The 22,960-nt window shown below is 50.7% G+C and overlaps 11 protein-coding genes across 11 annotated transcripts; 7 read left to right on the top strand and 4 right to left on the bottom strand.

Moving 5' to 3' along the window:
- Window positions 1–914: 914 nt before the first annotated feature.
- Window positions 915–2,684, top strand: NECHADRAFT_94153 (uncharacterized protein; the record flags this gene model as incomplete). The annotated part of the gene is made up of 6 exons (XM_003042228.1): window positions 915–1,314; window positions 1,363–1,850; window positions 1,902–2,154; window positions 2,208–2,249; window positions 2,297–2,593; window positions 2,635–2,684. 6 exons carry the CDS (start codon window positions 915–917, stop codon window positions 2,682–2,684), a joined length of 1,530 nt encoding a protein of 509 aa, XP_003042274.1.
- A 29-nt stretch (window positions 2,685–2,713) lies between these two features.
- On the bottom strand, window positions 2,714–4,165 carry NECHADRAFT_61633 (uncharacterized protein). The gene has a single exon (XM_003042149.1). The coding sequence runs from the start codon at window positions 4,152–4,154 to the stop codon at window positions 2,841–2,843; it is 1,314 nt and encodes a 437-aa protein (XP_003042195.1). The 5' UTR covers window positions 4,155–4,165; the 3' UTR covers window positions 2,714–2,840.
- A 659-nt stretch (window positions 4,166–4,824) lies between these two features.
- Window positions 4,825–5,823, bottom strand: NECHADRAFT_42482 (uncharacterized protein; the record flags this gene model as incomplete). Its single annotated transcript, XM_003042148.1, has 1 exon — window positions 4,825–5,823. The coding sequence occupies one exon, from the start codon at window positions 5,821–5,823 to the stop codon at window positions 4,825–4,827; it is 999 nt and encodes a 332-aa protein (XP_003042194.1).
- Window positions 5,824–7,592: 1,769 nt separating this feature from the next.
- NECHADRAFT_81273 (uncharacterized protein) lies at window positions 7,593–8,613 on the top strand (the record flags this gene model as incomplete). The annotated part of the gene is made up of 3 exons (XM_003042227.1): window positions 7,593–7,921; window positions 7,976–8,315; window positions 8,371–8,613. 3 exons carry the CDS (start codon window positions 7,593–7,595, stop codon window positions 8,611–8,613), a joined length of 912 nt encoding a protein of 303 aa, XP_003042273.1.
- Window positions 8,614–8,984: 371 nt separating this feature from the next.
- Window positions 8,985–10,350, top strand: NECHADRAFT_81272 (uncharacterized protein; the record flags this gene model as incomplete). Its single annotated transcript, XM_003042226.1, has 2 exons — window positions 8,985–9,138; window positions 9,272–10,350. 2 exons carry the CDS (start codon window positions 8,985–8,987, stop codon window positions 10,348–10,350), a joined length of 1,233 nt encoding a protein of 410 aa, XP_003042272.1.
- A 1,272-nt stretch (window positions 10,351–11,622) lies between these two features.
- On the top strand, window positions 11,623–12,465 carry NECHADRAFT_42444 (uncharacterized protein; the record flags this gene model as incomplete). The annotated part of the gene is made up of 3 exons (XM_003042225.1): window positions 11,623–11,874; window positions 12,004–12,090; window positions 12,220–12,465. The coding sequence occupies 3 exons, from the start codon at window positions 11,623–11,625 to the stop codon at window positions 12,463–12,465; spliced, it is 585 nt and encodes a 194-aa protein (XP_003042271.1).
- A 530-nt stretch (window positions 12,466–12,995) lies between these two features.
- Window positions 12,996–13,961, top strand: NECHADRAFT_94150 (uncharacterized protein; the record flags this gene model as incomplete). The annotated part of the gene is made up of 2 exons (XM_003042224.1): window positions 12,996–13,850; window positions 13,929–13,961. The coding sequence occupies 2 exons, from the start codon at window positions 12,996–12,998 to the stop codon at window positions 13,959–13,961; spliced, it is 888 nt and encodes a 295-aa protein (XP_003042270.1).
- A 1,878-nt stretch (window positions 13,962–15,839) lies between these two features.
- Window positions 15,840–16,688, top strand: NECHADRAFT_94149 (uncharacterized protein; the record flags this gene model as incomplete). Its single annotated transcript, XM_003042223.1, has 1 exon — window positions 15,840–16,688. The coding sequence occupies one exon, from the start codon at window positions 15,840–15,842 to the stop codon at window positions 16,686–16,688; it is 849 nt and encodes a 282-aa protein (XP_003042269.1).
- A 349-nt stretch (window positions 16,689–17,037) lies between these two features.
- On the bottom strand, window positions 17,038–17,678 carry NECHADRAFT_81268 (uncharacterized protein; the record flags this gene model as incomplete). The annotated part of the gene is made up of 2 exons (XM_003042147.1): window positions 17,038–17,220; window positions 17,328–17,678. The coding sequence occupies 2 exons, from the start codon at window positions 17,676–17,678 to the stop codon at window positions 17,038–17,040; spliced, it is 534 nt and encodes a 177-aa protein (XP_003042193.1).
- A 1,362-nt stretch (window positions 17,679–19,040) lies between these two features.
- NECHADRAFT_81267 (uncharacterized protein) lies at window positions 19,041–20,030 on the bottom strand (the record flags this gene model as incomplete). Its single annotated transcript, XM_003042146.1, has 2 exons — window positions 19,041–19,635; window positions 19,687–20,030. 2 exons carry the CDS (start codon window positions 20,028–20,030, stop codon window positions 19,041–19,043), a joined length of 939 nt encoding a protein of 312 aa, XP_003042192.1.
- Window positions 20,031–21,151: 1,121 nt separating this feature from the next.
- NECHADRAFT_123357 (uncharacterized protein) lies at window positions 21,152–22,750 on the top strand (the record flags this gene model as incomplete). The annotated part of the gene is made up of 3 exons (XM_003042222.1): window positions 21,152–21,315; window positions 21,455–21,507; window positions 21,574–22,750. 3 exons carry the CDS (start codon window positions 21,152–21,154, stop codon window positions 22,674–22,676), a joined length of 1,320 nt encoding a protein of 439 aa, XP_003042268.1. The 3' UTR covers window positions 22,677–22,750.
- Between the last annotated feature and the right edge of the window lie 210 nt (window positions 22,751–22,960).

Raw genomic sequence — 22,960 nt, 5'->3', positions numbered from 1 at the left:
GTTACCGGAAAACATCCCAGACCGCAATGGCCTCCGGCCTTACCTTGTCGGTGAAGGCGTGATCTCTCACTCTCCCGTGGCCTGTACGGCATTTAGAAGCGGACCTCCCCCCCCCCCCCCCTGGTCATCTCAGCGCATACAGCTTCCTAACGAGCAAACAATGCAACCCCGTCAAATCGGCTCCGTTCATCGGCGCATCTTTTAACACCCGACTTGCTCGTTTCGGTAATTCCCTGCAACTCCTTAGCGATTGGCTGACTGTAACCCACTTCTCCGCGAGCTCTCCTCCAGGTTACCGAGTTCCGACTCCCAGCTTGCTGTGGCTTCCTGCGGGCGGAGGATCAATGAAGGGGTGATTTGTGTTTCTCGGCCGAGAAGAGAATACGAATAATGTCATGTAATTATGCAAATTTGACTACTTTAAGAGAATCCTGACTCTTTCATTGTTTGTCATGATCAGAGCTTCTCTCCCTCCATCACTATCCTAGTCATACACACCCTCTTAAAGCCGGGGCCTCCTCGTCACTGCAAAAACAAAAAGGCAACCGAAGCCGGACCTTGGAAACACAACGTCCAAGCGACTTTTTACATCCCTGGAAATACTGCTGCCTGCGCATGCTTAGGCCCGAAAAAACAACGCTTGCAGATGCCCTGCGTCTTCTCGAAACCGCAATCGAAACATGTTCGTCGTCGCTGATCCCCAGACCCCGGAATTTCTTGTTGCGTGATGTGATGGGTTCCCCGCCTCGAGGGCTCCGCCCATGGGGAACCGCTGTTTAAAAAAAACCTTGATTTATATGCGAGTCAAGCAGGTAATTATGTAGATCTCAAAGAGTATATGAAGAAGCCATGATCCCTTCGTGAATAGCTTCAATCACAACATCCACATCATCTTATCAAGTTCACTGCCCACCATGTCTACCCTCCTCGTGGGAAAGCCCCTCGACTGGGCAATCACTGCAACCGCAGGCTCAGGCTTTTTACTCTTCGGCTACGACCAAGGGGTAATGTCAGGCCTGTTAACAGGCGATGCTTTCACAAAGACGTTTCCCGAGATTGACACTACCAACGGTGGTGGAGGGAGTTCCTCTCTCCAAGGCACCGTCGTGGCCATTTACGAGATCGGATGCTTCTTTGGCGCCATCTTTTGTCTCCTTGCTGGAGAGTATCTTGGTAGACGTAGGTCCATCATGATTGGGTGTGTTGTTTTGAGTATTGGCGCTGCTCTGCAAGCTTCTGCTTTTGGGATTCCGCAGATGATTGTTGGACGCATCGTTGCGGGATTGGGAAACGGCATGAACACGAGTACAATTCGTAAGTCTCCTTTACCTTCCAAATGCTCGAGAAGCTGACAATTGGTAGCTGTGTGGCACTCTGAACTCATGAAGGCCAAAAACAGAGGCCGTGGTCTAGCCGTCGAGCTAGCCATCAACATCTTTGGCGTAATGCTCTCCTACTGGGTAGACTACGGCATGTCATTCGTCTCCAACGACTCTCAATTCCGCTTCCCCCTCGCTCTTCAAATCCTCTTTGCCGTCATGACCTTTTTCGGAATCCTCGTGCTCCCCGAGTCTCCTCGTTGGCTCATTGCGCACGATCGACATGACGAGGCTAGAGAGATTCTCTGGGCTGTGAGGAAGGATGCAAAGTCGATTAGCAAGGATGATGAGTCTATTAGTCGGAGTTTGGCTGAGATTCAACATACTATTAAGGAGGAGCGAGAAGCTGCCCAGACAAGTAGTTTCAAGGCTATGCTGAAGAATGGAGAGCAAAAGTTCCTCTATAGAACTTTGCTGGGTGTCGGCGCTCAGTTTGCACAGCAGCTTTCTGGTATCAACCTCATCACATACGTAAGTCAACTAACCCTCAAAGCCCCGAGCCCGTTTGCTGACCAGAAACAGTATGCGCCCGTCATCTTTCAGGAGTCGGTCGGCATGTCTCACAACCTGAGTCTCCTTCTTGCAGGCTTCAACGGCATCGCTTACTTCCTTTCGTCTCTGATCCCAATCTGGGTCATTGACCGTCTTGGTCGACGTAAGCTTATGATGTTTGCGGCGGCTGGTCAGTGTGGATGCATGGCTATCCTTGCTGGGACTGTGTCTACTGGAAAGTCTGCACCTGGTATCGTTGCCATTGTAATGCTCTTCATGTTCAGTACGTATTCTGACTGACACTGTAACTGAATTGCTCATGCTAACATCGTCTAGACTTCTTCTTTGCCGTCGGTCTCCTCGCCATCCCCTGGCTCTGTAAGTCCCTCTCCTCAACCCCCCCAACCACCACTAACCACCCCCAGTACCCGCCGAATACGCCCCCCTCGCAATCCGAACCCGCGCCGCAGCCCTAGCAACAGCATCAAACTGGATCTTCACCTTTCTCGTCGTCGAAATCACTCCCGTCTCCATCTCAAGCATCGGTTGGAAGACATACGTCTACTTTTGCATCTTCAACTTTGCCTTTATCCCCATGTTCTACTTCTTCTACCCCGAGACGAGACTCTTGTCGCTCGAGCAGATCGACAAGCTGTTTACTGGTGAGAAGATCATGCTGCACTGGGATCACAGCATGGGTGTGCCGGGTGAGGTTTCGGGTGGTAAAAATTTGGAGGGTGAGAGTGCTGGGTTTGAGCATGAGGAAAAGACTACGCACGAGACCAAGACGGAGTCTCTGTAGGATCATATTGAACGATTGATCCCTAAGTGGGAAAAGGAGGTAGTCATAACAGGGCAAGTGTATTCCGTTCATAAGCTATTGCCATAGTGTCCCGTAATCCGGCAAAATGCAGATATCCAAACCCATCCATCAACTCCCGTCCACGAACCAAAGATACCCAGTGAAACCTAATTCCAAGCAAACCAACTTGGCTTCTTCTTCTCTGCCTCTTGTTTCCTCTTCCACTCTGTTTCTTCTTGCGCCATCCATGCTTGCATCATCATGCACTTCTCCTCCATCTGCGCATCAGTCAAGAAACCCCGTCCACCGTCTTCAGCTGTGTCTTTATCCTGAGAACCAGAGTAGGTGCCTTTTGTTACGCCGAGCACCTCGCAAAGACCCTCCGACTTTTCCATCAACCAATCTCCGTGACGAAGACCGTCGCGCCAGTGAGGTGGTAGTGCCTTGAAGCCGAGCAGAGCACCAAGGAGAGCGCCCGCGAAACAGGCGTTTGTGTCAGCGTCGCCGCCCTCCATGATGAGGTCAGTGATGAGTTTCTCAAAGATTGCAAGCTGTGATCGGAGTTGGCCGTTGGATTCGAGTTGTCGCATAGCAAGACGAAGAAGCAAAATCCCAGAGCCAAACGTCTTGTAGACGTAACCAATCTTTGTGCCCTCATCCAACTTCAAGTCCGCTAGAGTCTTGGCTGTGGTGTGGTACTTGAAGTCATCAATCTTCAACCGAGGCTCATCTTTTCGATCCTGCTTCTTGAGCTCCTTCTCACGACGAGCAGTGTACCACGCAAGACCCTTTTCAATCATGTCGTCGACGTGACGCTCTTTTCGGATATCGCCAAGAACAAGACCACGGACGAGGGCAGTGCCGATGACGCAGGAGACGACACATCGGGGGTCTGCATGTGTGACGACGGAGAATTTGGCGGCGATCTTGAAGGTCTCTTCGAGGGACTTGTTGAGACACATGAGTCCCAGGGGATGTGTCCGCATCAAACTTCCATTAGGCGCGGCCTTGAATTTGCCCGTCGTCCAAAAGTTTCGTGCTGTTCCCTCAGGATCATCCAGGTATGTCTTTGTCCGAACGATGCCGCCAACAGTGCGTCCCAGTCCAAGAGGCAATGTATCGAGTGCACGAAGTCCCATACGGACCCAAACAGACAACCTCGAGGCGAAGTCTTTAGGATCAAGCTTCTTGCCATCGCTGTGAAGATAAGACATGAGAATCAGGACAGCATGATCAGTGTCGTCAGTCCAATCACCAGGCCTGTGAAAGTTGCGATGGTGATCGCGTCTAAAGGCAGTAGCCTGGTCCGCAGGTAGAAGAGTAAAGAAGCGATCAGGATATGTATCGGCCGATATCTGAGAAGAGAGAAATTCTGTATACAGTCCGATCGCATCTCCAAGAGCTGAGCCAAAGAGGGTACCGATAATGCGATCTTGAGCGACCGCCTTGGCCGACTCGGAGGAGAAGATAGTCGAAGCCATGCTGGGTGTGCTTTTCTTTGAAGACATGATGGAAGAAGCACCAGCGACGGAGACACAGGTTATATGCTTCTTTCAAGATGGTAGGCATCCAAATTGATTGACTGGTCGAGGCAATAGATCGCGAGTCCATTTCTGCGGCTGAAGGGGGCGGTGGAGCACTGCCACACACGGGACTAACTAGTACCCGAAGGGGGGATGACCCGGACGCATGTTAAAGCGGTTGCCTGATGACACGCAGGAGGATTTGCGAGCTGCATTTGCCCAATGAGATGGATGGTGTTGATATGATTGTCTAGGATAAGGAGTGGGTGAAGTACAGTGCGGCAGGGGATAACAGGCACCAGATTCAAGATCTCCTCTGCCTGCTATGGACGTTAATCTTAATGTCACTGTAAGCAGTCCAGGAAAAGCCCTAAAATAAACCAAAATAGAGCACACACTTTATCAGTCCCTTCTAGCCCCTCTCCCTTACGCCGAGGCACATGTGCGCTAATGGTTCCCTACAGTATTCATCAAACCGCCTTGCGTTTCTGCACTGTACGGCCAGTCTGCCTCGCAGGGCTGAGGCTATGTCCAAGCGGTCAAGCTAATCAACATGGTTTCTATTAGTTCAGAATAGTTACTTGGACATGGGGCTATTATTTTTATAGACGGTTCAAATATGTACTACTCAGTCTCCCAAGTCTCCCCAAAACTCCCTTAGATCCTCTGCCCTCCACCTCGTGCTCCATCCACTCTCCCTCTCAATCTTGTCCAACAACTCTAGTATCGCCTTGTGCTCGCTGGGATGGCTCATACATCGTCCAGCAATCCACAAAGGCTGGATTCCGTTGGTCCACGCCCCGTGGTGGTCATTAGACAGGCTTATCCCGCAAGCCTGTCGCGCGTGCCAAAGGATGCTCCTCGGCTTGGCAGGGAGACTGAGTCGTATACCCGACGGCTGGTTCTGGAGCATGAGGATAGATGCTGTATGGTGAAGTTGGTTGCCTGAAATGGCGGCGGGGTTGGAGAAGAGAATAGTCGGAAAGGGGGATTTGCCGCTGGGGATGGTCATGATGGGGTGCAATTGGGCTGGCCTTTGTTGATACCAGTCGTGGAGATACTCCCATAGTTGGAGCCAGCGAGCGCGAAACTCGGAATCGTTGCGGGCTGGAGCTTGAAGAGTATGTGAGGGTAGAGGGGTCAAAAGGTCAAGAACCTGGGCTATCAGGTAGACGGAATAATTTGCCCACTGCTCAAAGTCTGTCGCGTTTCGAAAGAGCTCAACATCAGCTTCAATCGACCCCGAAGCCCAATGGGAGACGTGTATAAGCGTCTTGACCGATGATATCAAGCCACCACAGACGTCCATCCGGGCAAAGCACCAAAAGAGCGCCTGCTCTGTGCCTCCCACGAAGCCATTGATCCCTACAGCCTCCATTAAACTGGCGCATCCGTCGAGGTGCCTCTGCCACGCTTTGGGCGAGCAGCTAAGCATCTCCAATACGCAAAGTATGACGCATGTAGCTATAACGGCCGTCCCTCGGGTCGGGAGATGGGGAAGTAGTAGGTGGATGGCTTCTTGGTATAAGGCGAGGCTTCGGTCGGTCGGGAGAGTCTTTTTAAGTTCGAGTTGTCGCGCCGAGAGGGCCAACATCGAGTATCGGAGGTGATCGTTATTTTTGGTCATTGTCGGGAGGATCTGTTGGAAATGTCGGTCTCTATCGAACTTGTCCAGCCAGGGGGCAATCTCGTCAAAGTAGTTTTTCCACAGAGAGCATTCTTCCTCTTCGGAAAGGAGTGGTGTTGTGGATGGGTGGAAATCGGGTATCTGGACAGTGACGTCTGTTTCGGCTATCGTTGAACTTCCCTGCGTGCTATTGACATCAAGCCGAGGTGTTGTTGACCTTGTTGGCGCGACAGATCTTGTCTCTTGTATTAGATGATTGCGTAGTGTAGAATGAAGTTCGTGATATGCCGAGCCTGGTAAAAAGATGCCATCCTCGGACATGTCTCCTGGTGTGAATGCCTGTATCTGTTCCATGTAAGGATACTCAATGTCCATCGAGACTTGCAGAGCAGGGTCTATTGCGACTCGTGGGTGGCTTTGGGCAGTTTGCCCGCTCTGGCTAAAGTAAAGGAGGTCTGCGACAGCACTCTCGGTCTGCCGCTGGGACGAGGGCGAGCTCTCAACCGTAGGTGGAGTAAGATAGCTTCCTGGAGCATTGTTCAAGTGCCCCAAGCTTGTAGGTCTCGCATCTGATCCTACGTTTGTTGGTATTGAGCGGCCTGGCCCCCGTGTTAGCAATCTCGTGACAGAATTGGCACTTATAAACTTACCCATAGGCCGAGCATCGGTGTCGTCGTCTTCCGATTCTAGTAGCGATGACGGGGCATTGTAGTCGCGAATAACCTCGGATGTGACGTCGAGAATCTCAAACTCCCTGGGCCGCCTCCTGGCCATCTTGCGCATCGACGGGTGTCGGCCATCCAGACCCTGTGCGTTCTCGGCGCGAAACGTAATCTTGAGTCCCCATTCGCAATGTTCGCTCCGTCGGCGACATGTACCACAGGCCGGACGTCCCTCATCACATTTTCTCTTCTTTCGTCGGCAGTTGAGGCATCCTGACCTCGTCCGGGTCTTCTTGGGTACCTGCTGAGGCCGCTCCATTTTGGTCAGGCGTAGCCGCTGATTTTTAGCGGAGATGGGAACCCGTCAGGGAATCGCTTGGGGACCGTCAACCCTGACGTCTCGGGTGCATTGCTGTGGAGAAATATCCAAGGGACTGGTTCGTGATGGGCAGATGATAAGACAGGCAAAATCTCGACCTGAAGGATCATGCCTGTCTCTGTTGAGGATGCGGAAGACGAAGCCGAATGATCGGCTACGGAGCGGAAGGAGGTCGGGATTACCGCTTCAGGTTTGCCGAGGCAAGTCTAAGCGAAGTGTGACGCTTGGACTGGCCAGATGATGGTTTCAGAGGGCAATTAAATTCTGGGATGCCAGGTTGGTTGGATATTTATTATGGATAATATTGCCGTATTCTTGATACTATCGTCGTATAGTTGAACTCGTAACCTGTTCATTGTCGCCTTGTAGGCAATACTAGTTGTCTCGTGCTGGATCTGAAGATCCTTGAAGGCGGTGTAACATGCCTCTCCCAGGACAATGGCCGAGAAATGAAAAGACAACAAGGCATTCTGGGCGTTTGAATGTTGGCGATGTTGACATAGTTGTGCTTTATAGTGCATTTCTTCCACTGAAGATATCCATCACCGCCCAAGTCGGCAGGAGCAAAATATCCGGTCTGTGCCTCGTGAGGCGGGGCATCCAAGCCTGGAATGCTTCAAAATTAGCCCACTCTCAACTTCATCATACATCGTCTGCGCTCCTTTCTCCGCCTCACATACATAGCACCATCGACGAGATAACCTCGTCCAAATACGCATCCCAAAGCCATGCCTAGACCTGCGTCCCTCCGTGACATCATCCGCCAGCATCCACGTGAGCGGCTTCTAGTCCAGCCTCTTGAGTGGACGGCGCGTCATCTCGAGCTTCTGCATTGCTCCTTTGAAGAGGAAAAATCAGAAGACGGAAGCCCCGAAAAGGAGGATGGGCTGGAGAATAATGGAGAAGATGTTCAAATTCCTGATGCAAACGAGTCAGGGAAAAAGAAGCCTGCCGATCGATGGGTTCGTACGGCTGAGCGTCTAGCAACCTATGAAATGAAGACGGCGGCCATCAAGAAGCTCTTGGCAGAAGTCGACGGGCCTCTAAAATTCCTCCGGTAAGGAAACAGAAAGACACAGCTATCTAATCGCCTAACATCTTCGCTGTATAGGCCATTTGGATATTTCTGCTACGGCTCCGAGCATGAATTTCGCCTGCACGGCGCCGTCTTTTCGGAGCGTGCAGCCGGAACACAGGCACCCGTGTTCGCTTTTATGCAACGCGGCATGATTAGGATACAACGTGAAGGCGTTTTTTCTCTGCCTCGGCCAAGGAGACCTAACCCTCCCGCTGAGCTTATCAGGAAGCTGAGGTTGAAGCAAATAGAGCCATCTGATCCATGGTGTGACCCATACATCCTGGCTGTTCTTATAGGGTTGTCACAGTCACAGGCACAGAACCAGTCTTTGGAAAAGGACTCGGAAGGTAAGGGTCGACCTGATGTTTTCAAGGTTAGTTTTCTCTATCTGTACATAACGAGATCATACTCGGCTAACAGCATCCTAGGTTTGCGCTGTGCTTGTGGACGAGACAAACAAAGACACGATGGGATTCTACACTGCAACTATCTCTGCCGAGTTTCTCAGCAAGTTCGAGTACCCAGACGGCCTAAAGCCCACAAAAGCGACACTATCATCTTCTTTGTGCATCAAGCATAGGAAGATGGCGTTTCAACCATATTCGACTTTAAGGGAAAGGCTGATCGAAGCAATGTCACCTTGTTTTGAGGATGCTAAGGCCAGCCAGTAATAGTGGTAAAGGCTACCTCAAATGTGATCCAAGAATCAAGCCATTCTCAACAAAGAAGGGTATGACCATTGCCCATTTAGAAATTCGTCAAGATGAAGCGGCTCAAGATGAACCAAGCGTCAATATAAATAGAAAGCGAAATTCCGAGCCTATTTATTGTAGAGTTTGATCCAAGGTTGCTCTGCAATTCTTTCGTCCTTTCCTTGCCGATGGGGTTTTAGTTTATCATGAGCCTTAGAAACAATAAGCAAAAGCCACACATTAACGTCAATAGAGAAGGGTTGGAAAATAGACAGGGGTCTAAGTATGAAAGTTACTCTATACCTGGGTGGCTATCTAGAGTTACAGAACACGCCCCCACTTTTCCCGAGATGTTTGGCCCCAAGCCTCCAACCTCCCGCATTTCAATTCCCTTCCTACACCTCCCTACCCGCAACCACAGTATCACGTTGTTCGCCGCCGGAATGTCTGCAACCCATGTAGACATTGATCCTGAGGGAGATATCCTCATCATCCTCCTCCATGGTAAGTCTCCCCACCTTGGGTTAAAGATGACACCATCCTGGGCATCAACCTATCAGCAGCTCGAGGCTCAATACCCTCGAGATAAAAGTAAGATGCTTTTTTCTGACTATTTGATCCAAATTCTAAGTTATAGATAAACCGGAGCCTGATCCTGAGGAGGAAAATGGCGAAGAACCTGCTGTCGAAAAACCTGAACCCGAGAAGACAGATGGCGAAAAAGCAGATGACGAAATGACAGATGTCGAAGAGCCCAATCCTCAGACGTGCTTCAAGGTCTCGATGAAGCATCTCATCCTAGCTTCGCCGCGAGCAAAAAAGATGTTTGAGGGGAACTACACTGAAGCTCGACCAGATGCTGATGGACTACGTCGATGGAAATTTGAACCGATCTTCGACCCCGCAGCTTTTGAGATTGTCATGAATGCAATTCATGGCTACACTCACAAGATGCCACGGACTGTGACCCTCGAGAATTTGGCCAAGATCGCTGCCATAGTTGACGATCTGGATTGTGCCCAATCCCTATGGTTCTTTGCCAAGACGTGGATCGCTGGCCTGGACAAGTACATGCGCAATGAAAACTTTAGATGGTGGATAGTCATTTCATTCGTATTTGACGAGCCCGATATATTCAGGCCAGCAACCCAGCTCGCAATCCTTCAAGACAAGGCACAATTCGATGCACAAGGGCTCCCAATCCGCCCAAAAATCATTGGTACGATAACGGGCCGGGATTCTATGCAGTTCTGTCTGACGTTGCAAATAGATACAATGGACGCCGAGAGAGAGAAGCACATCAAAAGAATCGTCATTGGGGTTGCATCGCTTGTTAGAAAGGTTCAAATGCAGACGTGCGACCCCCAGTGCAAATCCATGACGTTCGGCGCGTTGACACTGCACCTTATGTCGCTCAACCTTATCTTTCCATCTCCGTCTGAACCCTATCTTGGCATGAGCTTGAATATTCTTTTCTATCAGTTGAGAATCTTTCAGCTTCCATCGGTCTACCGCCCAGGCGAGTCGTTCAAGGAACATATGACGCGCTCTAAAGACTTGTGGTTGTTCCAACAGGCCATGGCGCCAGGCGGGAAGCGTCAAAGGCAGCCAGATGGCGCTGATACTCACAGCTGCGATCTACGGGATCTGGTCGCGAAGTCACTTTCGAGCTTATTGATAACTGTCCCTGGCCTGAAACTCTCAGACTTTCGCTAGCATATCGAGGGAATCTGCACACTTTTCTCTCGGAACGGGATGTCGATAGGAACGAGGGATTAGAGTTGAATTGGTTCATAAAGAGCCAGTTGCTGGTTTGATAGCTGGAAAAGCCGCGGGGACCCTTATTCTTGGGAAACGCGGACTTTGTACCAGTATAGATACGGAAACATGGAACTCAAGATGAAGGCCAAACATTCGCCACATTGACTACCCACCAGGATAAGATGCCGATGGGTATCATCAAAAATGTGAAAGACGCTGGAGTTCTGATCACGTAACAGTAATATTGGGTGCAAAGGGGGAAGCTACGGAATGGAGCAAAACTTCTCGTCACAGGTGCCACCACGATCGCTACTCGAGTCAGATAACCAAGCCGGTAAGCATGTCCGAAATTCAATCCTTAACTCCAGGCCGATGATTGCTACTCTAACGGTGAGCTGAAGACTGACGATTTACTCTTTACTCGGTAAGCTGGTGTTGTCCGTGACCGAAAAGAGAAGCTCGGCCACAAACCGGCCACCTCGACATCGGCATCACAACCCATATGAGTATAGCATCTTGACTACATTCTAACTACAGAATAAACTCTAGGCGGTTCGCAAAATACGAGCAAACATAGCCCACATCGGCATCACCGTCGGTCAGATATGAGGTGTTTCCCAAGCCGAATCCCCCGCCCACGTTGTCCCCGGAAGGGCAGGACAAACAGGCATGGGTTTAATCCCACCAATCGAGACTGTGCCGCAGTACTATACGGGAAACTCTATGGCAGCGCGGAGCCGACTATTGAAACCTTCTCGGGTCTCGGTAACCCCATTAAACATGCTGGGTCAAGACACCCCTGGTCCCCGGGTCGAGATGGTTCGACGGGCCGCGCGGGTTCATCGTCTGGTTTTCATGCAGGAGGGCGGGTGCAGTCACGGTGAACCAGTAATCTAGACGAAACTCTAAACATTCTTCCTTCCGTCCTCGGATTAAGACGGCCAGCAGGGTGGTCCTTTTGGTTTCAGGGGCGATATGCCGAAGGGTCATCCTGGTTTCGGCTTTGGGCGACCCCTGCTAGCACCCGCTCCTCAGGCCAATGGGAGATTGGAAGGATTCCCGTGTGCATCAGCCCTAGCCGTGGTCGTCTCATCTCTCAGGTCCTTTATTGTTTCAACGGGTTTTGCTATATAAACCGTGCTCTGCTGAGGGAGTTTAGACTATTCATCCTCAAGCGTCTCAAGCATCTCTCGACTCAGTATAACTCACCCACCACACTCTATCACCATGAAGTTCCTCTCTCTTCTCCTCGCCGCCCCGGCTCTCGTCTTTGCCAGAGACCTGAGCAGTGAAGTCGTCAAGGGTACTTCTACCCACTATGGCGGTAACCTGAACGGAGGCACTTGCTCCTTCGTGTCTTACTCGCTTCCCGCCGGCATCTACGGAACTGCCTTTTCCGGCTCCAACTGGAACTTGGCTGGCAACTGTGGTGCCTGTATCGAGGTTACTGGCCCTAACGGCAAGAAGATCAAGACCATGGTAAGTTTTGATGAATCAATTGCTCAGTGCGAGCATGGGCCTTGAACTGAGGGGACTCATCCTCGGGTCTTGGGAGAGGCCACTTGCACTACTCACTGTTTATTCGTATCCGGTTTTAACACTCTGTAGATTGTTGACAAGTGCCCCGAGTGCGACAAGGGCCACCTGGATCTCTTCCAGAACACCTTTGACGCTGTTGGCGGATCCAACGGTCTCGTTTCCACCTCTTACAAGTGGGTGACTTGCGACATCACCACTCCTCTTGTTCTCCGCAACAAGGAGGGTAAGTACTCAAACTCGTCAAATCCAAGTCTAAATACTAATCATCTCAAAGGCACCAGCCAGTGGTGGTTCAGCATGCAGGTCCGCAACAGCAACGTCCCCGTCAAGAGCCTCGAGGTCAGCACCGACGGCGGCAAGTCGTGGAAGGGCACCACCCGTCGGGACTACAACTTTTTCGAGAACCCCAGCGGCTTCGGAACTCAGACTGTCGATGTCCGTGTCACTGGCTCTACTGGCGCTACCATCATTGTCAAGAACGTCAGCGTTGAGCCCATGAAGGAGACCAAGGCCGGCTCCAACTTCCCTTAAGCGGGGGCTTGACTTCTGACATGGTAACGGGCTCTGGATGTATCATGTGTCGGATGACTTGGATTTATGGTTTATGTTGTATGTATTGAAACGATAAGCACTATAGTACATGCCCACATACATTTACACAAACCTTGATTTCGATTGCACTGCCCTCAGCGATTTTGTGACTTAATGAAACATAATCATTTCGTTTGCCTTGTTCGTTCAAGTGAGCCTGTAAGGCTGAGGCCGTTTCGTGATCTACGCTCGCTAGTTTCATCCCTCGCCAATCATTACCATGTTAGAGTTGGTGATGCCTTAACACTTTGCATTATTATTAGGATGATCACCACCCGATAAGCGAATCAACCCTAGTATAGGGCACTTTTCTTAGCCATACCCGAGTGTCAGCATCCCGCCTACGCCGCAATGACATGCTTAGTGCTTATATACAACAGGATATATAAAAGTTGTCCGTCCCACTATCTGGCCAGACATATTCTAATCATTCAACTCATCTCATCTGTATAGTCAAGACAATTATCGATATGGCCTCTTCTGACACCCCAACGGCCAAGTCGGCTAACCCTACCGACCAAACCACCACCCTTCTCGACACGTTTGATCCTCGCAAGATTCGTGAGCTTTACAACCTCAAGCCTCACCCTGAGACAGGCCGTCTCATCGATTCCCACCCAGGAACGCGCACAAAGCCAATGCGTGTTCTTTGCCTTGGTCAATCGCGCACAGGCACAATGACTATCTTTACCGCTCTTCAACGCCTTGGTTACACTCCGTATCACATGACTGTCGCCATTGGAAGTCCCAAGACCAGTCTTGGCTTATGGTGCGAGGCTCTCGATGCCAAGTTCAACGGAAAGGGCAAGCCGTGGGGTCGGGAGGAATTTGACAAGATTCTGGGAGACTACGATGCTGTGGCCGATGTGCCCGCCATCTGCTTCGTCGAGGAGCTCGTCGCTGCGTATCCTGAAGCCAAAGTTGTCGTCACCCAGCGTGATGTGGATAGTTGGCTACGTAGCATGGACTCTACAGCCGGACGAATCCTCCGATGGCCTCTCTGGGAGACGCTAGGAAAATGGGATCCTGCACTGGCTGGTCCCTTTTGGGAGCACGCACTGAAAGTCATGCCTGCCAACTTCCGCACCTTGAATGACTTTTCTCCTACTTCGCCCGCACGTCAGGCCTTCATAGATCATTACGAACTGGTTAATAGAACGGTGCCTGCGGATCGGATGCTCGAGTTCCGCGTCCAGGAAGGATGGGAGCCGTTGTGCGAGTTTTTGGATGAGCCGGTGCCAGAGACAGGCTTTCCCAGGCTTAATGATGCCTCGCAGTTTGTGTTTGCGCACGGTATGATGTGGTGGCTGGCCTTTGGCAAGATGGTTGGCAAGATTTCACTTGGAGTTGGTGTTGTTGGGGGCGGAGTTGCAGCTGCTTTGTGGTGGAAGAGATTCAGGTAGAGACCATTCAGTCTTTTTACATGTACAAGCTGAAGACTAAACTGATTGGATCTGCATCTCCAAGTTTCTCTCGAGAACACACAAACGTCATGGTGTTGCATGATAAGAATGCTCCATCATTACGAAGCCGCCTCGTTGATATATATCTTTATGGCTTTTGTGTCACCTTGGCAAACATCTATCAAAGTGGAACAAAGATCCTTTTACTGAATTCATAACCAAAAGCTCAACCTTTTGCCAAAATTATTCAAATTGTGGCCACTTCACCTTGTGTTACACAGGGCTCGGAGCCCTTGTGCAACATGTCTGAATGATCGCAGCCTAGCCCAGTGTTTGATTTGCAGGAGAAACACGATCTTTCAGCCTCGCTTATTCTCCAAGACATTTCAAAGCTTTGCGAGCCCCCGGTTCTATAAACCCGTCTTGAATCATCATTCATCCATCCTGGCCCAAGAGACTCAGAAACCATGTCTACTTTCAACGAATTCCCCATCTGTACGATATGCGCAGTCAAGCTTGAACCCCACTCGCTGGCTGTGTTTGACAAGCAATTGCCCATATGTTGGAGCAGGTTTCTCTGTAAACAAATAGTTGTGGCTTTCGAAGGCCTTTACTGGCCAAAATGGGGTCCTGAACCTGCATCCCTTTCGATCCCGGATGGCGCCGCATCTCTTCGTTTTGCCAAAGTTGAATGGAGCCCTGCTCAACTAGTTACGTTGCCAGACTGCCAAGAGCTCGAATCCCAGATATTCGATGACGAGACGAGCCGAGGAACAAGAGTCTGATCACGCCCGACTCAAGGAGTTGTTTCGGGACCTTCCACAAGAATCCAAGCACCAACTCGCCGACTTGCTCCCACATGGGTCCCTACCCCTAGACTGCAACTACTTTATGCTTTAGGAAGAATGGAAGCACGTCTTTGTTAGAATTCCACTCCTGTAGGACCTTGACCACGAAGCCATTCACAAAAAGCTCTTTACGCACCACCAAACACCGAGTGGAACTGGGAGAAGTTAACCCGCCAAGTCATGAGCCTCGTCACGTAGGCCGAGGGCTCGGCTTCAGTGCTGAAGCCTGGAGCTACGGGCGAGTCGGCCTGGGTGGCCCTCCTTGGGGGCTCAGCAACCGTCGGCGAATCTGGCAAATCCTGGAGGATATGTATCCCAACGACGTGGGCACGCGGCAAAACGCGGATTTTGACGATTAAGATGGAACCCTTGCGTGACGATAACGAAGCGAGTCTGAGGTTGGATATGGAGCGCATGAGATGTGAGTCGGAGAGTTTATCACTTATAATCATGGAAAGAATACAGTGGTCATCGTCCAGGTAGCCTTGAAGCTCCCTCGGAGACCAATTCAGTACCAAGGTTCCATTATGTTTCGAATATCAAGAGAGAGTGAAACCAACTTTTCGGGGATGTTGATGCATCGGCCCAAGGAGCCTTGGTCTGTGATACCCGTCCGCGTTTTCCAGCTTGATAGCGAGCATTAGAACCCCCCTTTTTGTTCTCTCTGGATGTTCAACTCATGAATAACTTTAACTCTTATCCAACTCAAACTCTGAGAGTTCTTGTGTATTTCATCTCCCTTTATTGACCTCCTCGTACACCGGCGTTGAGGTTCGGCAAAGTGACAAAGGCCGCGGCAAGGGATAAACTTTGCCGATATTGGGCGGCGAAAATGCCCCCTTGCCGAGCACGTCAAGTTCGTTCGGCGTAGATCCAGGTTCATATTTAGTAATGGATTTGTATTCGGGATATCATGAATCAAGTCGGCTTCTTGAAATGCCATAATTAATAATTGAAAAAATTTTCACGAGATGGGAACCCATAAATAGTAAAGGGGTGAAATTGATCCTCCTCGAGAGGCAGAGCAAAGACATTACCATCAGAACATCTCAGCTTGTACATCATGACAAAACCAGCAGCTACTCAACAACTCATCCGGGAAACATTAGAGCTTTCTATCAATGGTCTAACTATTCGACTCTCGACAGTCCGGCGTGATGGACCCTTGACGCCCATCCTCTTCCTCCATGGATTCGGCAGCACGAAGGAAGACTATGTCGACATTTCGCTCGAGAAACAATTTGTCGGTCGTCCATTCATAGCCTACGATACCCCCGGCAGTGGAGAATCAACCATGTCAGATCTATCGCAGTTGTCTATGCCCCTTCTCGTCACCATCGCCGAGTCGGTCCTTGCTCACTTCAATGTTGGCCAATTCCACCTCGTCGGTCACTCCATGGGTGGCCTAGTCTCAACTTTGCTCGCAAAGAAGCATCAGCAGTCTGTTCGTAGCTTCATCAACATCAAGGGCAACCTCGCACCAGAAGACTGCTTCCTCAGCCGGCAGATTCTGGACTACCCAGCTGATGAGCCAGAAACCTTTGTCGACCAGTTCATCATCCGCACGCGCGAGTCACCACTGTACGGAAACGGCCTCTACGCATCAGCGTTCCGTGGGAGAGTGCAGACCGCAGCAGTACGGCCCACGTTCGAGTCCATGGTGGAGTGTACGGACAACGGCAACCTGTTGGAATCGTTCGAGGGCTTTCCCTTTCCGAGGACGTACATGTTTGGAGAACAATATGCCTCTCTGTCATATCTTCCAAGACTGGTTAGGGCTGGGGTTGAATTGGCTGAGATCCCTCGGAGTGGGCATTTCGTCATGTACTCAAACCCCGTGGCCATGTGGGAACGGATCGCGCAGTTTTTGAGCCGAGTTGAGCATTTTGATGGCAAGAAGAGTTCCAACTAGTCGCAATTATTTTCTTCAGCATTTATATCATAGGCAATAGAAGTCCGCCGAGCCAGAGACATACTAGGGACGGGTGGCGAATGGGAAAATATATGTAAATAGATTGCATTCGGGATAGCGAAGACCTCCAAGTCTCCTCGGGGGCATATGGCGTACCACATTCATCTCCTCTTGTATGCCGTTATCAATAAATATCTCAGGCCACGTCATAAAAGATCCAGACTCTATGCACTACTGAACCCATACGCCTCCCATTGACTCTTGACTCTTACCTTTTCCTGTATCTCCTCTGGGTAATTACCCCTGAAAGAAGCTTCCCTCAACACCAACTGATTATGTTTAAACTCTCTCAGAAAGAGGCATGGCACTCGCCAAAGACGAAGTTGTTTGCGCGTTGTTGACACCGCGTAGCAGCAGCCCAGATCACGTCCTTAAGGTTGGTAGGATCAATGTCGTCTCCCATCAGGTAAATGGTCGGGATGTAGAAGCCGGGCTTAGATGCAAAGGCGACATGGCCAACTTTGTTGCAAAACTCTTCTATGGTCGTCTTCACAGCTTAGATTTCACTTCCGCCGACTTATAGGACGAACCGGATGCAGTGAGACTCAAAAGGGTTGCAGACTATCTTGATGGGGACACCTGCGTCTTGGCAGATTGTAGGGAATTCAGCCGCTTGCATGAGTCCTCATCAGTCTCAATCTTCTCTGGCGTTCTTTCTGTGATGCAGATGGGAATAATCGGGTCATTACGGTATGTAATTGTCTTAACCTCGAAGATCGGACATTGCCTGGACTCTCCGAAGATGTGGCCGTGGTACTCAGCCATGAGCCCTTCACTTGCGGTCTCAGTGTTGGAAGCAACTCCTTTAAAGACAATTTTTACCTCAGTAGGTACGAGAATGTCGTTCATCTCACACTGGGTCACCTCGACCGCACTCTCAGTAAGCGCCCCGGTAAAGCCCATCTCGTTGACGCCCTCGGGTAGAGGCATCTCGCTGACTTTGGTGGTGGGCTCCAGATGGATTATTAAACTTGAATACTCGGTCCCGTTGCGTAATTCGCGTAACTTCAGCCAATATAAAAGTGTCAAAGACCAATGTCGAGTTGACCATGATTCGACCCTTGGCGTAGAGGATCTCCGCAACATGTCCGCTTTATCTCCTGGATCTGTCGGCTCGATCCGAAACTGGGCCCTCCTTGTGAACCAAGTTCTCGGATACATCCATCAACTATTTCTCTTGTATCTTCTCAGGCACAGGAGAATCTGTCCAATGCTTCAAGGGGTTCAATCTGTTGCTCAGAGCCCGGCAGAATGAAACCTCTCGACGAAAACAGGAAAGGGAGCTTGATCAAATTTGACTCGTACAGGGGCTAATATGCTTATCAGATGCCTCAATAATAAAAGGGCGGTTATAATGCCCCAAAATAACCTCATCGCTAAAAAAACCTCGTATTCACCCACACAAAGCAACCACCCCTGTCCCATGTCTTCCAACCCGCGGACCCCGAGGTGCATGAGGATCATGTTGGCGCTCACGAGCGCGACAGGTTCCATTCTCGGCATAAGAACCGCCATATCGTGACATCTGTAGACTGTATGTGCAAGAGCGAGAACATTTGTAACAAATAAATACGTCTCATACTTGCTCACTTGGTGATAATCAGACGTGTCTCAACCCTCAAGTGACGCAGGGCGATGAGCTTCTTTACTGCCAGCGGGACTTCTCGAGTCGAGGGTACGACTTTTGTGCTGTGTAGCATGAAAACGCCGTTGGCTATCAGCACGGGGTACTGCGACGATCCCATCTCGCGTTCCGCGGACGTGGTGCTCAAGGAGCGGCATAGACTCGTGCTTGTGACGAGAGAGTCTTCCTTTAGCGGTATCCATCTTCAGTGGATGGCATGGTAGATCACAGTGTTGGGAAGATGCTAGACTTGTTTGACTTAGAAACTACGGAGTTGGATCGGTGAAACGGGTTTCAAAAGTCATAATTGGGTTCTATTAGTGGTGGAAGTTTCAGAGCGGCTTCAGTTTGGTCAACTGTTAACTACCCAGATAGGGTTTCAAATGGTGCTGTATCTTTACTTACACCCGATCAGATCAACTAGGCACCCGACTTGTCTTGGCATACACTTCCGTTACGATGGAGCCTATAGGATTACATGGACAGCATCCACTCAGCTAAGGACCGAACCGAGGCAAGAGAATCAAACCATTTATCAAGGTCCTTGCCAAACAGTCTAAACCACAATTGCAAATCACGAAACATCAAAAGCTCTCGGCTACCGTTAGTCATCATCTACTATAATTATCAAAACTACTCATCAAACTCCCTTGCAACCCATTACCACATCAGCCCGGCAGTTCCACTGCGTTATCCCTTCCAAACTGTGTACTTCCTTGCATCTCCTGCGGTCCCCAGCCTGCCAGTTGTTTCGGTCCCCGGTGAGCCCATGTTTGCAGCGGCTCTTGTGGAGGTGTGCCTTGCTCTGTCGTTTCTGGTTTTGTGCCCTGGCTGCGGTTTCGACGTAATAGATAGAGCGAGCCGAGGGCGGTGCTGCAGACTACTACCAGACCTCCGATGACACCTCCGATTATGGCGCCTGTGTTTGTTGGAGAACCACTTGAAGAGTCCTCTGAAGACCCTTCTGAGGCTTCAGGGGTAGCTTCACTTGTTGTCTCCGCGGAGGTGTCTGATTCGGTACTCGCCCCTACGGCTCCAGAGACTCCCTTCGCTGTCTCGGCGGTGGGTTGCGTTGAAAATACGCTCACCGTCCTGGTCAGTTTCATGGTTGCGGTAGTAGTCCCGTCGATGGTTGCTCCTTCGGTTGCATTCGGTGTTATTTGATAATATTCAGTAGCAGCTCTAGCTCCGCATTCAATGTTGGTGTAGGTGTGGCTCTTTTGAATTGTAAGAACAGCAAGGGAGCAATATTCCTTCTTTTCACTACCACGACGTCAATTGTTTAACCCTCAACACCAATGGATAGCAGCGTACCAAGACACAGCAAGCAACTCTGATTGAGTCATCTTGCCACATCCCTTTTTACAATCATGTTGATCAAAGCACCTCCCAACCATGCCACAGTGCTCCAGGTCAGCGTTGACGTCGCAGTACGCAAAGAGCTTGTTCTTGGGGTTCAAGAGGCACTTGTGCCCCGGCTCGGCGGTCCTCGGTTTGTCGGGGTCACCCTTCGCGTAGCCGCATGTCGAGTACTCGGTAGTTATTGCTCGCGCTAGCAGACGTTTGCCGATGGGCGGTGTCTCAGTTACGGATGGGATGGCGTGGGCGAGAGACAGGCTGTGAAACATTGTGAGGAGAAACCAGAACACGCGAGACATGATTGGATTTAATTTTCCTCCCTTGATGGGAAAATGTGAGTATCAGTATTTTGAAAAATGCGGTAAAAACAAAGAATGGGAGTCGGAAGGGGGCTCTAGCCATCGGATCAGCCACAGATAAAGCACCGCAAGTGATGCCTCCATATGCCCACTGCGGGTCGATAAATCATGCCTTCTTTGCAGCCTCATTGTACAACTCATAAATCCCATGTCACGCACAGCCCGACCAGGGATATTTCATCTGTTGGTAGCATCTCAAGATCAACATCCTCGCCCTTGATGGTGTTTCAGACGTCGTCTGTCAGGCTTTGATTGGGCTTCCCGAATTGGATCTTCCCTGCAGTGAATCAATGACTTGCACGATCATGATTGGTCAGTTGAAGCGGCCGATTGGACCCTTGTAAAGGACCCCGGGGACTCGGCACGATGCAGTTAGGGCAGCCACCAACGGGCTGCCGCTAAAGTCTCACCTTGACTGCAGGATTGAGGCGGAGGTGGGCGAGGCGGGCACCAGAAGGAAATGAAATGAGAAAGAAGTAGGCTGGCCGATGAAAAAGGCGCGTGCCCCTGACAGGCTGGCTCGTGTAGGATGCCCAGGTTGGGATGGCGTGGACTCGTGTAATGTTCAATAGCCTGTGATAGCGTCTTCGAGTGTGATCTCGCAATGGAACTTCCAAAACAGGTGGGCCTCGGCTGCTGGGAATACAACGCATCACCTGCTGAAGCCGCCCTCGTATGGCTGAGGTTCAGTGCCAGCCAGTGACGCTCGTTGGGTGTCACTACCCGCCGCCACCCGTTGAGAATGACACCCTAGGAATTAGACACGGGGTTTAAACACTACCACGTAGTATTTATATCGAGAGGGAAGAAGTAGATGGGCTGATCCATTCGTTTCCCGCACCCGTGGCTTATCCCTGCTGACGGGCTGTCACTGTCTGGGCTGTCATCCATTGATTGTCACTGTGGGGCTTCTCTGTTCATTCTCATCTCATCTCATCTCAGCCGCTCGACTATACCTACCTCGAGTGCCCATCTTTTTTTTCTTTTCTTTTCCATCGTCAGCAGAACTTCATTCTGTCTGTCCAGTCTTTTTATTCTCTCCATGTCATGACAAGGTCGAAATGCGTCAAAGGGTTATCCTCTTGTTTGTACCAGCCTTGTGCTTCTTGCTGATCGCCACGAGCCTGTATCTTGGCCGCGAGAACCTCACTCGGCTATCGAATTTTTATTTGCCAATACAGCATTCGACAGACTCGGCTGAAGCTCAATCTTCAGAGACGACTTCGTCTTCATACGCGACTACGACGACACGCCCATATTATCTCTCGATTATACCCAATCCTCCATCCTCAACATCAATTCCCATCGCGACCTCCACTTCATCTTCATTCTCAACTCCCACACCGATCCTGGTCGCTACCAAGACAGGCTCCAACAACACAATCGCGACACCTCTTTCTTCCGAACCCCCACAACCGTCCATAAAAAATGGTGAGCGCTGCCTCGCATCTTTACTCTCGATATTTATTAACATCACTCCCAGGAGCCATCCTCTCGGCCAAGCGCATAAGACCGTACATCAACGCCATTCTCGACCCCGCATCCAACGAGCTCCCGCGCCTCGAATGTCCCGCCTTGGACACTGAGCGATACGCCAGCCTTGTTAAGAAACGAGACGCGCGAGATGACAAGCCTCACATTGACTACTTCTTCACCCTTAATTTGCGCAATGTTGTAGACCTGCTCCCCCGCCTGTTGGGCAGTGTTGTGGAGGCTATGCGCTTCCTCGGTCCAGAGCGCTGCGCCTTGTCCATCGTCGAGGGTAACTCTCCAGACGGCACAGCCGATGTCCTTGTCGCACTGCGACCATTCCTCGAGGAAATCGGTGTCACCTACTTCTACAACAATTCGGCCATCAATCCCTCCGACGGCGCGCGCATCCGAAAGCTGGCGCAGCTGCGCAATCTCGCCCTCCAACCTCTCTTCAAGAAAAAGGTCCCAGTGTCGGATGAGACGACGGTTCTCTTCATCAACGATGTCGCCGCTTGCACCGAAGACCTTCTCGAGCTTGCGTTTCAGCGCAAGAACCTCAACGCCGACATGACGTGCGCCATGGATTGGACCTACGCATCCGACGATCCCACCTTTTACGACGTATGGGTCGCGCGTGGATTAGACGGCGACCTCTTTTTCAACATCACCTCAGAGGGCAGCTGGGATTTTGCGCAGAACCTCTTTTTCAGCGACCCCAAGACCAAGAGCCGCTACGAGGCCGCTCTCCCCTTCCAAGTGTTTGCCTGCTGGAACGGCGCGACCATTTTCTCAGCTGCGCCATTGCTCAACGGCCTGCGATTCCGCGATTCGCGAAAAGACGAGTGTTTCCAGGGCGAACCGCAGCTCTTCTGCAAGGACCTGTGGTTCAAGGGCTACCGCAAGATCGCTGCTATCCCGAGCGTCAACCTCGAGTACACGGACAAGAATGCCAGGAGGCTCAAGGAGCTCAAGGGCTATACGAGCCAGGTGGTGGCAGAGGAGGATGAAGCGAATGTTGGGATCGAGTGGCAATACGAGCCACCCCAAAAGGTCAAGTGCATGCCTGAATTCCACAGGCAAAGCTGGCTGCCGTGGGATGAGCACTTGCGTTAATGAATCGTTGATTGTATTGATTATGTACAGTATACCCAAATAGATGATTTCAGGCGTCGGTTCTGGCGTATGGGAAATGGCATCTCGCAGTTTTCGCAATTTTTGTTTCTTGACGGGCATGTTACATTGAGAGGTGGCGCCAGATTGATTCGACCAGGCGAAGCCATCATGAGACACGGGGCGCCTCCTCCGACCAACACTTTGAAGGCTGGCGCTAAGAACGGCCAGATGAACTTAAACGGTCAGTCCGTGTGTCTCTATCTTTAGTTCTTGGCTGACAGATG

The sequence above is a fragment of the Fusarium vanettenii genome, assembly GCF_000151355.1.
Source record: "Fusarium vanettenii 77-13-4 chromosome 6 genomic scaffold NECHAsca_37_chr6_2_0, whole genome shotgun sequence".
Taxonomy (NCBI): Eukaryota; Fungi; Ascomycota; class Sordariomycetes; order Hypocreales; family Nectriaceae; genus Fusarium; species Fusarium vanettenii.
The sequence above is the reverse complement of the archived record's forward strand: the minus strand, read 5'-3'. Positions and strand labels throughout refer to the sequence as shown.